General features: G+C 35.6%; 1 protein-coding gene across 3 annotated transcripts in view; it reads right to left on the bottom strand.

The window, feature by feature from the left end:
• exoc3l4 (exocyst complex component 3-like 4) overlaps window positions 1-15,226 on the bottom strand; it is a 32,040-nt gene that overhangs the window by 14,389 nt on the left and 2,425 nt on the right. For all 3 annotated transcript variants that reach the window (XM_079842748.1, XM_079842747.1, XM_079842749.1), the window contains exons 4-8: window positions 12,491-12,715; window positions 8,609-9,227; window positions 5,661-5,778; window positions 4,218-4,343; window positions 3,442-3,542 (exon numbers count right to left, since the gene is read on the bottom strand). In XM_079842748.1, coding sequence (XP_079698874.1) covers window positions 3,442-3,542; window positions 4,218-4,343; window positions 5,661-5,778; window positions 8,609-9,227; window positions 12,491-12,715 — 1,189 coding nt within the window. The remainder of the gene's footprint in view (window positions 1-3,441; window positions 3,543-4,217; window positions 4,344-5,660; window positions 5,779-8,608; window positions 9,228-12,490; window positions 12,716-15,226) is intronic.

Genomic DNA, 15,226 nt, shown 5'->3' on the forward strand with positions numbered 1-15,226 from the left:
TCCCGTCTTGTGCAATGTTTTGTGGTTCTTTGTAGTTTTTCATTATGATTAGTTTTTCCCAGGTGTTGCCTTTTAGCCACTCCCTCAATCTTGAAGTCAATCTTGTGAACCTTGTTTCCCTTTGTGTATATATACCCCAGTGCTTCATTTGTTGTTGGTTGGTTGTTCGGTCACGTGTGAGCAGGGATGAAGCAGAGTGGGAATCCAAATGCAGCATGAACAATTTAATAACAAACAACATAAACAGATATTCCAAGAACACGAATATCCGCAAACAGGCAGGAGCGCAACGACCGACAAACAACAACTGAAGCACTAGGGTATATATACACTACGGATGCCACAATTCTCAATATAATATTGAACCGTTTGGTATGGCATTCACGGTTCAATACGAGCTTGTGAATTGCGTTTTTTCCGTTTTGCATTGAATTAATTATTTTTCTACAAATTCTATCATTTGCCTCCATCCCAATATAGGCCTACTGAACAACGCGACATACATTCACATCACACATTAGTGGTAGAGTTATACTCACGGAACACTATAGTTATTCACAATCACGAAAGTTCATTATTTGCATGCGTTTTAAAGCCTTGCCGGTTAAACATTTAATTTGCGTGCTTATGCACGGTTTTAACATTCGCTTTTGAGAGCGTGCGCACTAAACACCTGTCAAACACGGGATTACTGGACTAAGTAGTCGTCTTACAGCGCTAATACTGTCAAATACACACAAGGTTTACATAAACACAGTCGGTTATGTCTAAAGTCAAAGTAAAATCGGCGTGTGTCTGTATATTAGATGCACGCAGGTTTTAAATTGACAGCAGCGCAGCCTAGTGAACACGCTGTCCTTAAAGGGACAGTTCACCTCTAAAATTGTCATTATTTACTCACCCTAATATTGTTCCAAACCTGTATTCATTTCTCGATGACAGAATTTTCATTTGAGTGAACTAAAGACAAAGAGAAAATTACTCACTGCTCTTGACTGAAAAACTTTAATACAGTAGCTTTAATAAGAATCAATGTATATTTTATAGTGAAGTCTATGTAGTGTTTTATTTTTACATTTAGGCTATTCATTCAATTTCATACTTAATTGCTGCTGTACAGCTCTGAGCTGCCAGTGTAAATCTTTATATATATTTATTTTATATTATACAATACACTAGGAATGTGTACAAGGGTTTTTTTTAAGTAAAGTTTTAAGTTTAAGTAAGGGTTTTCAAGTCTTTTAAGTAAAATAAAGAAAGAGTATTGCAATAAAATTATCCTTAACCTCTTGCTGTTCCTGGCAAAAAACTGATGTGACAAGCCATAAGAACCGAACCAAAAACCGAGGTATGTGTTGAACCGTGGACTAATTGTATTGTTGCATCCCTAATATACACAAAGGGTAACAAGATAACAAGGGGGAGCACCTGACTAATAGGCAACACCTGGGGAAAACGAATCATAGTGAAAAACTACAAAGAACTACAAAACATGGCACTAGACAGGAAATAACAAAAGTCCGCACACAAGACAGGGGAACACAGGCTAGGATCATGACGCATGTAAAAATTCAATACAATTTCAGAAACTTCCCCAGCTTAAATTATTGATTTTGTTCTTTTTTTTTCTTTTCTTTTTCAGAAGAAAGACGAACATAAACCGTGATGAAAGCCAAAATAACAGATGTCATGGATGTATATTTACTGAGTAATCCACTATTTTGTGGAAGGGTGTCAAAATGAAAATTTTCACCTGAGATTACAGGGGTAAAAATGACTATAGAAAGATGACAGCATCATTATTTTATTTTTACACAGAGATTGGTATGTCTATAAGTTAAATCTGTTGACTGTTGTCATCTTTGTTGCATTATATGCCAATGGTGACAGTTCACAAATTGGAAAAGGCACTTTTTGTGTTTTTTTGCCCAAAGTTTGCATGCCTGTAACTCAAGAAGTCAAATCAAGTCACCTTCATTTATAAAGCACTTTTTACAATACAGATTGTAAATAAGTATTAAATATCTCTTAATATAACTTTATATATTTTTTGGTATCCATATTTTTGAGGCCCTATATGGTTCAATTCCAGAGATATTAGGATCTCAATATGGAGTAAATTATACATACATTTTCAAAAACCAAATGTGGGTCACTTTTCATACAGCCGATTCTTTTTTCCTTCAAAGTGGAACAGCTGAAGAACAAATAATGTTGAAACTAGAAAGGTATTTATTTGTTTATCAAAACATACCTGTCTGAGTGCCAAAAATCCACTGAAATGGTCAAGTTGAGGCACATTAACCTGCTCTCAAAAGTGTTTTATAAGAACTATATTTGAATCAGTTTCAGGAATATTTGGAAAAAGGAATTTTAGTTCATTTTAAAAGCTTTTGAAGATACCAAGAGTTCAAATGCACAGTATCGCAACTACATGCTGCCATATTGACATCCCAATATCTCTGGGATTGAACCATATAGGGCCTATAGGAACCATATAAAAATGAAGATTCCAATAGAAAAGTTTCATATGAACAAGAATCTAAAATGATATTAAGAGTTACAGACATGCAAACTAGGGGATTGAACCAAATAGAGCCTTAAAGGATTACAAAAGAAAAGTTTATTAAGAATGACAATCTAAGATATTTTTAATACTTTTAGAGTTACGGGCATGCAAACTTTGAAAAAAATAAATATTTATGGCACTCAGACAGGAATGTTCTATGCAACTGTGTTGACAGAATTCCTCTTTAAAAGAAAAAAAGTATCAGCTGTTCCAAAAGTGACCCAGATTTAGTTTTTGACCACTTAAATTGTGCATTATATGTGTATTTAATAATTTACTCATGGAGCCACATTGAAATCCCAATATCTCTGGAAACGAACCTAAAGATACTATATAAGATATAAGACACTAAAATTAAAATTTGTTAAGAACCAGAATATTAAAGGATATTAAGAGATCTTTAATAATCCTTGAGTTACAGGCATGAAATCTTTTGGCAAAAAAAACAAAACGTTCTTGTTCCCATTTTTGAACTGTCACCGTTGGCATATAATGCAACAAAGCTGGCTACAGTCAACAGGTTTTAATAATAGACCTACCAATATATGTGTAAAAATAAAATAATGATGCTGCCATCTTATAGTAATTTTTACCCCCCTGTAATCTGGCTCCCAATTTTACCCCGCACTAAAAAAATAATGGACTACTCCGTAAATATACATCCATGACATTTAATATTTTGGCTTTCTTTGTTTAGCTAGGGACCTCTGGTTGCTTTGACACGAGTAACCTTTTTTTACTCCAATAATAACTGTCAAATCAGCAAATAAAAAAATCTGCTAAGTAGAAAAAAAAAATCTCTGCACAAGCTTTCAGAGCTGTTAAATCACACAAATTACTTCCAGTTAGCATGTTAGTTCTTTATCACAAACCTTTTCGGAAAGGTTTTCAGTTCCTCCAAACACGTTCGGATAACCTTCTGCTCAAGGGTTACATCGATTCTTCCAGATCCTTGTACATGCCCTTTAATATTCTGGGAAAGAAAACAACATAAATGTGTTTTTGTTCCCTTGTGCCGTTTTATAATTACAGTGAGCCCAAAAACATTTGGACACTTAAACCACTTAAAAATGTCAGAATGTCACTGAACTAGAAAAATAAAATAAACCAAGTGGCATTTGCAAACAAATTATGCTCGAATTTATACAAAATGTACAATTTATATATTAAATAACGTTTAATATGTAGCATAGTTCAGCACATTAAGTAGTTCACTCAAATAGTTCAATCAAAAATGAAAATTCTTTCATTATTTACTCAATCTAATGGTTTAAAAGACTTTATAAGTTTAATGTTTTTCTGTCCCTCCACTGAAAGTACTTTTATAGGCTTTTATAAATGTGCCTTAGGGGGGAAAAAAAACATTACTGGTGTGCATCTTGAGAAAAAATAATGGCACTGACATATTTTAAGATATGCCAGTGCAAGTTGCTTAGAGGTAAAACAGCTCAATAATGAATTTTAGTCAAGGGACTAGTCTTAAACCTTGTCTGTGAAACCGGCAGTATAAATTAAGAAAAAGGTCCTATACTGCCCTCTATTGGTAAACAAATTCCATCGTGACTGTGGTCATATAAATGGGAAACACTCATTTGACTTCCATTTAAAACTGAGGTAAGGTGAGCTAATTATGAAAGTGCAGTCTCACCGTCCAGATGTCCATGTCAATGTGTGAGCTGTAGATTCCCTCATCAATGTTTGGCTTTGTCCTTTCTTTCCACATTTCCTCATTCTCCAACTCAATAATTCTGTCAAGTGATGTTCTCATGTCAGCCTGTTAAAAGTACAAGAGTGGACACTGAATACTGAATTCAGGATCTTAGTTAATCATACCGTCAGTACGGTCTCGCTACTAGAGTTATCTCAGATGGCAGAAGTGCTGTGTCAGGGGCGTAAATTTCATCTAACAGTTGGGGGGGACGATAAACATGAAATTTCCCAAGAGCAATTTTTGAAGGGGACACAAATAATACAGCCAAAATCGTACTTGTAAGGATATGTGTACCACAAAAAAAAAAAAATAATAATTAAAAAAAAACATTTTGTGCTTATTTGGCGTTTTGGTGCACTGAAAAATTATCTAATGTCCGTTTTTCTGTTCTCTGTCATTTTATCTGACCAACAACACAAAGCGATAGTTGTTTAAATATGAGTAAGGTTCCCCACACAGTCATATTATAATTATTAAATTATCTTGTATCCTACACATAGTATTTTATACTACGATATTCAGATCTTTAGATATTCAACTGCAGCAAGCCCAACACAGATCTGGCGGAGCGGCCGTCCGCATATACTTTAGATTTAGAATTAGCGCCAATTCGAGGGCGGGTTCGGGTTGCTTGAATTATGGGTTCATTAGCCTATTATTCTTAATGAAAAACACAGCAAGAAAACAGTACAATGATACACTCCCTTAAATAGGCAGTTTTACATTTCGCTTTGAAACCAAATGTTCCGCGATCATCTTGTCTGTCAGCTGTTTGCTAGTGATGAATGAAATCTGACTCTCGTTCGGCTCGTGCTGTATTGCGCAGACACGTTCAGTTTTTAATTGTTGTGTCTGTTCTCTAACTAAACAAAATTATTTTATTAGCCTACTATAAAAATGAAAACGACGGTGGCCCGGGGCGGTGCGGTGGGCAAGTGATGTTAACAGTGTTTTGCCTAATCTGTATTACACAGAAAATAGTCAGAAAGAGTTAATCTGATGTTTAAAGTGAATAAAATAGTATTGACAGCTTACTGGAGTTTCATAACTGCTGTCTGAAGGGCTTGTTGTCTCCCAAAACTTGTGTTGTAGTTTTTTTACGTTCTATGGGTAACGTTAAGTTAGTTGAGGTGCGCGGTGGATCAAACCACTGTGGGGCAAGGGGGGAGGGGGGAACTCAACATTTTTCTAAACTTAAACGCATTTTTTTTGTTCTGTTTGCTTTTGTATTGTTTTAATACTTACACATGTATTTTAAGTATATATCATTATATTATTTACAATACTCAGCATGGTTTTTAGGGGGGGGCAGCCCTCAGATTGGGGGGGTCCTGTCCCCCCCGTCCCCCCCGTGATTTACGCCCCTGTGCTGTGTGCTACCTGTAAGCGATTGCAGTATTTGACTTTAATCTGATTAAGGAAGTCTTTGTCCAGCGAAAGCCCTCTTTGATCTTCCTTCAGCTCTGGCTGCAGAGAGCTGCTTCCCATTATCTTCTCACTATGGAAACAGCAGTTGAATACAGTTGTAGTTATAGTCATATCATGACCCTTAAAACAATACTGTTTTGTACTGTCTGTCATAATACACGTGACTCTCAACTCTCAAGTCACATCTTTTAAATGTATGGTTCTGTGCTTTATTGTCAGTACGTTTACATGGACAACAATACTCCGATATTAATCTGATTAAGACCATACTCTGATTAAGAAACTACCATGTAAACAGCGATTTCTAATTACCTTAATACTCGAATTAAACAAAAATCGAATTAAGACATGTGGAGTATGCCTGTTTTAGTCGCATTATCTAAGTGCATTGTAGACATGTACACACCTTAATCTAACTATTAACGTCGTGAAGGAGTTTCCGCCGCGTTTTGTGACAGGTCACACACACACACACACACACACACACACACACACACACACACACACACACACACACACACACACACACACACACACACACACCAGGCAAGTGCAAAGGGGAGGGCTTTGGGGGCTCGTATCAAAAGTATATAAAGTGCCCCTCTAAACAATCATCAATAATATTGTGACAAATAAAACAGAATTTGAATTATAATTAATATAACCGCACGTACAAAACAATGCGCTTAAATTCCCGTTTATCTTTTACGTATCTTTCAGTCTGAAATGTCGTTGCCATGACGTGTTGCTATGGTGCGTGACTGCGTGTCTTGCTCATAGACCGTAAAAACTCTGCTCACTCGGACACGGCCTCCTCTATATTTTTTTTCTTTGTGTTGCAATAATGCTCATTTTAAAAGTAAAATACGATCATTTTGTATCTGTAATCCCAGATTCATATTTGTCTGCTTACAACAGCGGTCGGGAACCTCTAGGCTTGCGAGCCATATGCCATTCAGTGAACGCTTGTGGCTCGATGGCAGAAAAAAAACAATCCAAACAATCACGATTTTGAAACCTTTTCATCACATTTTCATCATTTATCAAAACTATTATTCGAAATGTAGGCTGTCAAGAAGGAGGCAAGATGGGCAGTGTCTCTTAAAAAAACCTGAAAGACAATATTTAATATTACACAAAATAAAACTATAGTATATTCATGCTATATATATATATATATATATATATATATATATATATATATATATATATATATATATATATATATATATATATATATATATATATATATAATATATATATATAATATATATATATATAATATATATATATATATATATAATATATATATATATATATATATATATATATATATATATATATATATATATATATATAATATATATATATATATATATATATATATTATATATATATATATATATATATATAATCATCATATCATAAAAAAAGTATAAAAATCACTCGTTTTTATAAAGTCACACTGTCCAACACCAACAGCGACACCCGCAGGTAAAGTTACAGTGGGTTGCCTGAGCCCATTGATTTGAACACACCCACGAAAGTCGCGCTATGATTGGACCCCGGACAGCGTAGCGTGGCATGGGGACGTAATGACGTACCATTAATCAAACTATGTTCTGTAACATGTAAAACGGGAACATGAACGTAATATTCTAAAAGCAACTCATGTAAACACCTTAATCAGATTATTGCCTTATTCAGAGTAAGGTCAATAATTAGATTACTGCTGTCCATGTAAACGTAGTGACTGAAACCAACTTTAAAATGAATCTCAGCAAGTGGTTCAAACACGAGTATTCATATAAGCTCTGAAGAGGACTGGAATAAATCATGATGAGAAATGTATCAAACTGAAGCTTTGGGTCATTTAAAAACACATTGAGACCACTAGACCTTTCACGATTTGAGAAGTGGATGTTTGGAGCTCTGGACGTTCATATCAAGAGCCTCTGTTTGACACAGTATATCAGTATTTTGATTGGCTTATGTGAATGAGTTATGTGAATCCATTTTTGAAAATATGTGTCAATAACATCATGATTGTTTGATTAAATGCCACTGATGTCAATCCTGATGTGGTGTTCCAGTGAACAATGACTAAAAATGGTTATACAAATCTACTGCAAAGCTTCAGAAGACCTTGAATACACTACCATTCAAAGGTTTTATTATCAGCACGATTCTGTTTCAGAATTAAATTAATACTAAGCAAGGACCCATTTTGGTCAATTGACCAAATGTGATAGTAAAGACATTTATAATGTTACAAAAGATTTTCTATTTCAAATAATTGATGTTCTTTTGAGCAGCACAACTGTTTTCATAATTGATAATAATAAAAATTATATAAATTTCATGAGCACAAATCAGCATATTAGCATGTAACACTGAAGAGTGGAGAAATGATGCTGAAAATTCAGCATTTCCATCACAAGGAATTATTACATTTTAAACAGAATTAAAATAAAAAGTTATTTTAAATTGTAATATTTCATAATATTACAGTTTTAACTATTTTTGATCAAATAAACACAGCCTTGTTGAGCACAAGAGACTTCTTTCAAAAACATTAAAAAAAATGCTACTGACCCCAAATAATTTTAGTTTTGAATGTTAGTGTACTGTAGGTCATATGAATCACTTTTATGATACATATATGGTGCATTTTTGTAATTTGGAGACTTCAGCTTGACTTTCCCATTAACTTTCATTATATGGTACAAACGGCCAGGATATTCTTGGAAAAAAAAACTTTTGTGTGTGTCAAAAATGTAATTAATGCAGGAATTGGAACAGCATGCATTTCTTCTTCAATGACAACAACAACAGATATTTTTAAGTGATCTTTACCAGCTGTATTTACTCAAACAAAATCTAATTGTAGGAACACCTACCTTGGGTAGCGATGAATAATGAAATCTAGAAGAGCGTAGTAATCTTTCAGCTCTGTCACCTTTTCCAGAAGTCTCTTTAAATGCTCTCCTACAGCCTCATGATGGCAGGACACATAGGTTTCAAACACTTTAAAGTCTGCTGGATATGAGCTCAGAAGTTCAGTCTTCACTCTCTCCAAATCCTCCACCACAGCTTTACCAAGAAGCCCCAGATGCACTGCCAACCAGGAAGCTTTCTGCTCGCGGCTGTCCAGATGAACTTTCTTCAGAGTATCCCGAGCCCCGTCTCGTACCGCGTCCCTCCATGCTTCCCTCCATCCCGGCATCGCTCCTGGATCTCCCTGTCTCTTCTCTTCCTCCAGGATAATTTGTGCTACATACACCAGCAGCTCTTGGTTGTGTGAGGGCTGAGCACTGGAGTTGCGTATAATGGCAGACATTTTGTTTCTTAGTGTACCATAGAGCAGACTGAGGTCTTTCTCTTTATGGACTAGTTCGATGGGACAGTCTTCTTGATCTAGAGCTTGACGGTCCCGCTGAAGCTCCAAACGAAGAGACAGTAAATTCACATAGGCCTCCTCTAAAACTTCCATGTCTATCAGTTTGTTAATCTCCATTACTGCCGCAAATAACATGGTACAGAGGGAGAATAGAGGAGGGAAAAAAGCAAAATATTAGTAAATGGACGACTGCATGAGTTGTGTCATTATACAGGAGCTACAACACGCTTGCATCAACAGCTATTATATTTCAATCAGGAATGATCCTCTGTCTTCATCAAAACATGATGAGCTTTCCAAAATGTCACATTCATGCTGTTTACCATAGATTAGCAATTGAAGGGATTCTGATTATAATCTTATGACATATTCTGGGTAATGTTGGCATATGTAAAGTCCTTTACAGATAAACATATATACTAACTTTCAATGAGTCCTCTTTAAAGGGATGGTTCACCCTGAAATTAAAATAAAGCCATCTTTTACTCTGCTGTTGTTCCAATGCCCTATGTCCTTCTATCTTTTTCAGACCTCAAAAGCAGAAATGTTAAAAATAGTCCTGCATGCGCTCCTTCCTATAATGGCAGTGAACAGCAACCAGCAGGGGCGTTTCTAGGATTTTCATTTTAGGGGGGCTCAGCCCCCAGTGAGAATATGATAAAAAATATTTAAAAAAATAGGTAAGACTTTAGTTTAGGGTCCAATTCTCACTATTAACTAGTAGCTTATTAGTATGCATATTAGGATATTGTCTGTTTATTATTTCTTATACCTATAAAGCAAATATTAATGCCTCATTCTGCATGACTATATTGTACATCCCTTAATCATACAATGTAGGCAGGTTTATAAATCACTGAGATCCCAAATGTGGGGTTGTGGGGCATGGCCCCTCGAGAAAATTTTGATTTCTATGATCTACATATGTGCATTTTAAAATGTTCTGAATGCCAAAAAAACAAGTTAACAATAGCTTGAAAACCATGTCAGTGGGCAGATATGACTGATAAAGTTTTTTCCATTTTTGTCAGTGAAGAAAGTAAACATATGTTTAACTGATATTTATATGTTTTATGAATCATTTTTGTAGACATGTTAATTTACTGAAGGCTAACAGGAAAGCTAAATAAATTTATTAAATTAATTCACAATATGCACACATTCATTACCAATCTTATGCCCAATACCGGCTGAAGTTGAGCTTTTTTATTTACTGAGAGCTACACATGGAATTATTCAATTTACAATATGCACACATTTATTACTAATATTACTTTGTTAATATTTCTTGTTTGTTAATTAAATTATAAATTACATTACATAGGCCTATTTCAAATCAAAATGGCAAAATTAGAAAGAAGTTTATTAATTTGCATGTTTAGCTACTTACATATATCTCTAATAAAATTCGCAGCTTGTGTGTGAGCATAAAGCCCGCCTACTCTGATTTGATTGGTTTTCTCAAATATTTTGATATTGAAGAGCGGTGACAGACCAATGAGGCTCAGATCAACGCACACACCTCTGCTTCCGATGTGCGCTCTATTCGACGCTGCTGCGGATTGAAGAACACGCGGATTAACGCCGATTAAAAGATGGGATGAAGCCGAAGCCTTCCGCCAGTTTCATATGTTTCAAAGGTTAATCACACATTTTTTTTAGGGGGGCTGGACAGAAGTTTAGGGGGGGCTGAAGCCCCCCTGAATAGGGCCTAGTGACGCTCATGGCGACCAGGCTAAAACATTACAAAAAATATACAAAAGTATCACGTAATGATACAGTGAGACGCGTGCCATATATGGAAAGTGTTCAGGAGGAATACTATAAGGTTTTGCGAGAAAGAAACCGTATTATTCAGTCAAAATACTGAGCTCGGTGTGCGTTCCTGTGATGAGTGCGAGCCGTCAGAACCGGTACACAATATTCACTTCAGGAGGTTTTATTATTAGCATTATTGTATTATTTCTTATCATATACCTTATAGAAAAGACGAGAGTCGCGTTTGTTTCTATTTAGCCTGTTTTCTCAAAACGGTGTGTGTTTGCGTGTTTGTGTCTGCTTATCCTGGGTACCATGACAACAGTGCGAGTTATGGTAGGCATGAGCACCGGCACGTGCTGACGGCTCGCACTCTCACAGGAACGCGCACAGAGTAACGGCTAATAATACGATTTCTTTGTCGCAAAACCTTATAGTGTGCCTCCTGAACACTTTCCGTATATGCCGCGCGTCTCACTGTATCATTACGTGATACTTTTATATCATTTTTTGTTTTGTTTTAGCCTGGTCGCTATTCACTGCCATTATAGGAAGGAGCGCGTGCAGGACTATTTTTAAAATTTCTGCATTTGAGGTCCGAAAAAGATAGAAGGACATAGGGCATAACAACAACATCAGGTTGAGTAAAAGATTACTTTATTTTCATTTCAGGGTGAACTATCCCTTTAAGACAGATTTACACATGAACAGATGTGCTAAAAAGCAGGAATAAAACATCTAGTCCCAGTACTATATATGTGCCATATATGTACTAGTGGGTTTTTTTTCCCATTAAAATTACGCAAGTTTGGGGTCAGTAATATTGTTTAATCTCTTTGAAAGAAGTCTCTTTATGCTCAATAAGGCTGCATTTATTTGATCAATACCAAAATACAGTAAAAATTTTGAAATATTTTGGAATATATTTTAAAATGTAATTTATTACTGTGATGGTAAAGCTGAAACATTACTCCAGTCTTCAGTTTCACATGACACTTCAGAAATCATTTAAGAAACATTTTATTATCATCAATGTTGAAAACGGTTGTGCTGCTTAATATTTTAATGGAAACTGACACATTTTGTTGTTCAAAAGAACAGCATTTATTTGAAATAAAAAACTTTTGTAACATTATGTCTTTACTGTAACTTTTGATCAATTTAAATGTGTCCATGCTGAATAAAAGTTGTTTTTAAATATCCCAAACCTTTCAACAGTAGTGTACAGTATATGTAATATAAGATTAGTAAATCTATACGATTATTTTAAACAGCTTTTTAGAATTCCTTTTTGTTGGTGTTATTGCGTGCCTGTTTTATCACCTGTCATCAGTTCAAAGAAGATTTATTTCTTGAATTCATAGGAACGTAGACAAAATGATAAGGGTGGCCCCCAGCCCCCATCCAGTGCAAGTACCACCATTGTAGGGCCAAGAACAAATTTTTAGATGATATTGACTTTACCTACTATATGTTAGCAAATGAAATATACATTTAGTAAAGCAAGACCTAAGAGTTGTTAACCAGTCACAATGTCAAAAACTTTCATCTCAAAACATATTGAAACATTCTTTGTCAACTACCTAGAGATGGGACATACAATATTTGTGCGATAAACACTCACCTGACAAAGGCAAAGGTGGTATCTCAGGCAGAGTATAGGTGTCTCTGAGCTCCAACACTCTGTCTATGCTTGCCACACTATCTGATATCAACTCTTTAGATGAAGACATGGCCTCTGTGACAGGTTGAAGTGGTTCCTGTTTGTGTTTTTTAGTACTCAGACCCAAACTCTGCCTTATTGATGTGCCCCTTTTTGCCAATGCACCTGTTATTCCAACTGCAGAATCTGAGAATAAAATGAACAGTTACTGGAGATGAGTCATGTCATTATGTGCAACATTAAAAGGCACAATATGTAAGATTTTTAGATTAAAATATCCAAAGACCACTAGAACAATGTTATATATTTTGTGACCTGTGTGCTTACATTATCCCAAATGTTTCCAACAATGTTTGAATCCAGATAAATCAGCTATTTTAACCAGTGTTATGGACCGTGTCCTTGTGTCGCCTGTCAATGACGTCATATGTGCGCTATCCTTGATTTCCGTAGAAACCATGGAAACGCCAATCAAAGTCAATTTAATATATTATGTATTTTATTAGACAGACGAGCAACTGTTTGGATATACATTTATCAACAGAAAACAAATCATTGTGAAACAACGCAACACAGTTAGTCTTGTTGTTTGAACCACTTGTTTTCCTGATTCAGCGTTCAGAAGGGAAAAAAAACTTTGTTTTTACCATGCAGCAGAAACAACATTATTAAGAGGCTGACATAGCATAATCAGAGAGAGCTTTCTTCATCATACAATATATTTTAAAATTAATTGCATGTCATTTAGCAACATTCATTTAGTCATTCTGTTTTTATTAATATGTTATTCTGGTAACACTTTACAATAAGGTTCATTAGTTAACTACATTAGTTAACATGAACGAACACTTAAAAAGCATTTATTTATCTTCGTTAATGTTAATTTCAACATTTACTAATACATTATTAAAATCTTGTTAACATTAGTTAATGCACTGTGAACTTACATGAACAAACCATGAACAGCTGTATTTTTATTAACTTTAACGTTAAATATTAACTAATGCTGAACAATGCTGTTCATGGTTAGTTCATGCTAACTAATGCATTAACTAATGTTAACTAATACAACCTTATTGTAAAGTGTTACCAATATTCTAATATCGATTAAGATTACTGAAAAGGGCAATAAGTTCCTCATACCAGCCACTGAGAAAATGCACAGAGTAACGTTATAACATAACTTTTAACACACTCAAATGGATTTAGTATGATTGTTTTCACCATGTAAAACAGCACTGCATTACCCCATGCCCATAGCCTGACAAGCCAGATCCACATCAAGATGTTGGGCATCAAGAACACACCATTGGCAGGGCTCAATCCGAGGGGCAGGATAAACGATTGTCTATCAAATTCCCTCTGCACGCAATAGGATAGCGCTAGAACCAACCAGAGCAACGAAGAAGGTGAAGCGGAGCTAGTTAATAGATTGCCGTATCCGGTCAGCAAAACTCAAAATACATATTTCTTTTTTAAGAATGACTTCAGTGCCGTTCCTTGTTCTTTTCTCAAAGAAAAGCTTAACTCCAAGTCTTCCAGAGTCGCGGGCAAAGCCGATTCGAAAGACCGCTGTTCGCCAGCTTCTTTGTTTTCAAGTAGTACGCGGAACTGCCGCAACTCTGCCGTCATTATTTTAAGCCCGCCCGCCGACTCTATACACGATGTGATTGGCCTGACTAGAGTTTGTTTTTTCCAGCTCACACCCTAGCTGCAAATTACATTTGCTGCCGCTAGGGTACGTCCAGATTTCTAGGCTACCACGCCCACATACGCAATGAAAAGAACGGAAGCAGCGACTGCAGCATAAGCATAATAAAAGCTCAGAAACCTGTGTTTCACGGAGGTCTCTCTCATTAGCACTCGCTCACAAGGACTCTCGGCGCATCCTGCTTCATACCACCGTAACGTTAATAATTTGTTTATACATTTGCTCATTCATGAACATAATTTCTGCCCAAGTCGGTCAGATTCTTTTCCATCGGGTGTGAAGTTAAAGAGTCAAGACTAAAACTCCCATGATTCCACACACTCTAAAAAAAAAAAGGTTCTATATTGCACCAAAAATGGTTCTTGGCTCGTAATCATAGGGGAACCTTTTTTAGTGCTATATAGCACCAATTTTGGTGCTTCAGTGGTTCTTCAGCGGTTCTTCAGAGGTTCTTCAGCGGTTCTTCAGAGGTTCTTCACCGGTTCTTTGACTAAGGTGCTATATAGCACCTCTGAAGAACCGCTGAAGAACCACTGAAGCACCAAAATTGGTGCTATATAGCACTAAAAAAGGTTCCCCTATGATTACGAGCCTTTTTTTTTAGAGTGCACTCATTCACAGCGTCATCAAGCTACACCTTTGTTTTGAATAAGCAACCTCTAGCAGCGAAACTTACATACTGTGCCTTTAATTGATCAAATGTTCTCAAACAAACAAACAAAAAAAATTACCATGTAATATGAAAACTCATTTTACCTTAAATTTGACCCTTTTAATAAATAAAAATGTATGGTTCAAAGAAAACATCTATCCGAACAATCCAATATCTCAAATGATGTCTTTGTGTGCCTTATGCATCTTAATAAACCTTAATTATAGAACAAATAGGATATAGAAATATTTTTGTTCATGTGACTGTTCTATTAATTTTAGGAATAAACATAATTGTTAAGGGTAGATCTCCCAAAAGGTTTAAACATTTAAGT

The sequence above is a fragment of the Gobio gobio genome, assembly GCF_949357685.1.
Source record: "Gobio gobio genome assembly, chromosome: 18".
NCBI classification, from domain to species: Eukaryota; Metazoa; Chordata; class Actinopteri; order Cypriniformes; family Gobionidae; genus Gobio; species Gobio gobio.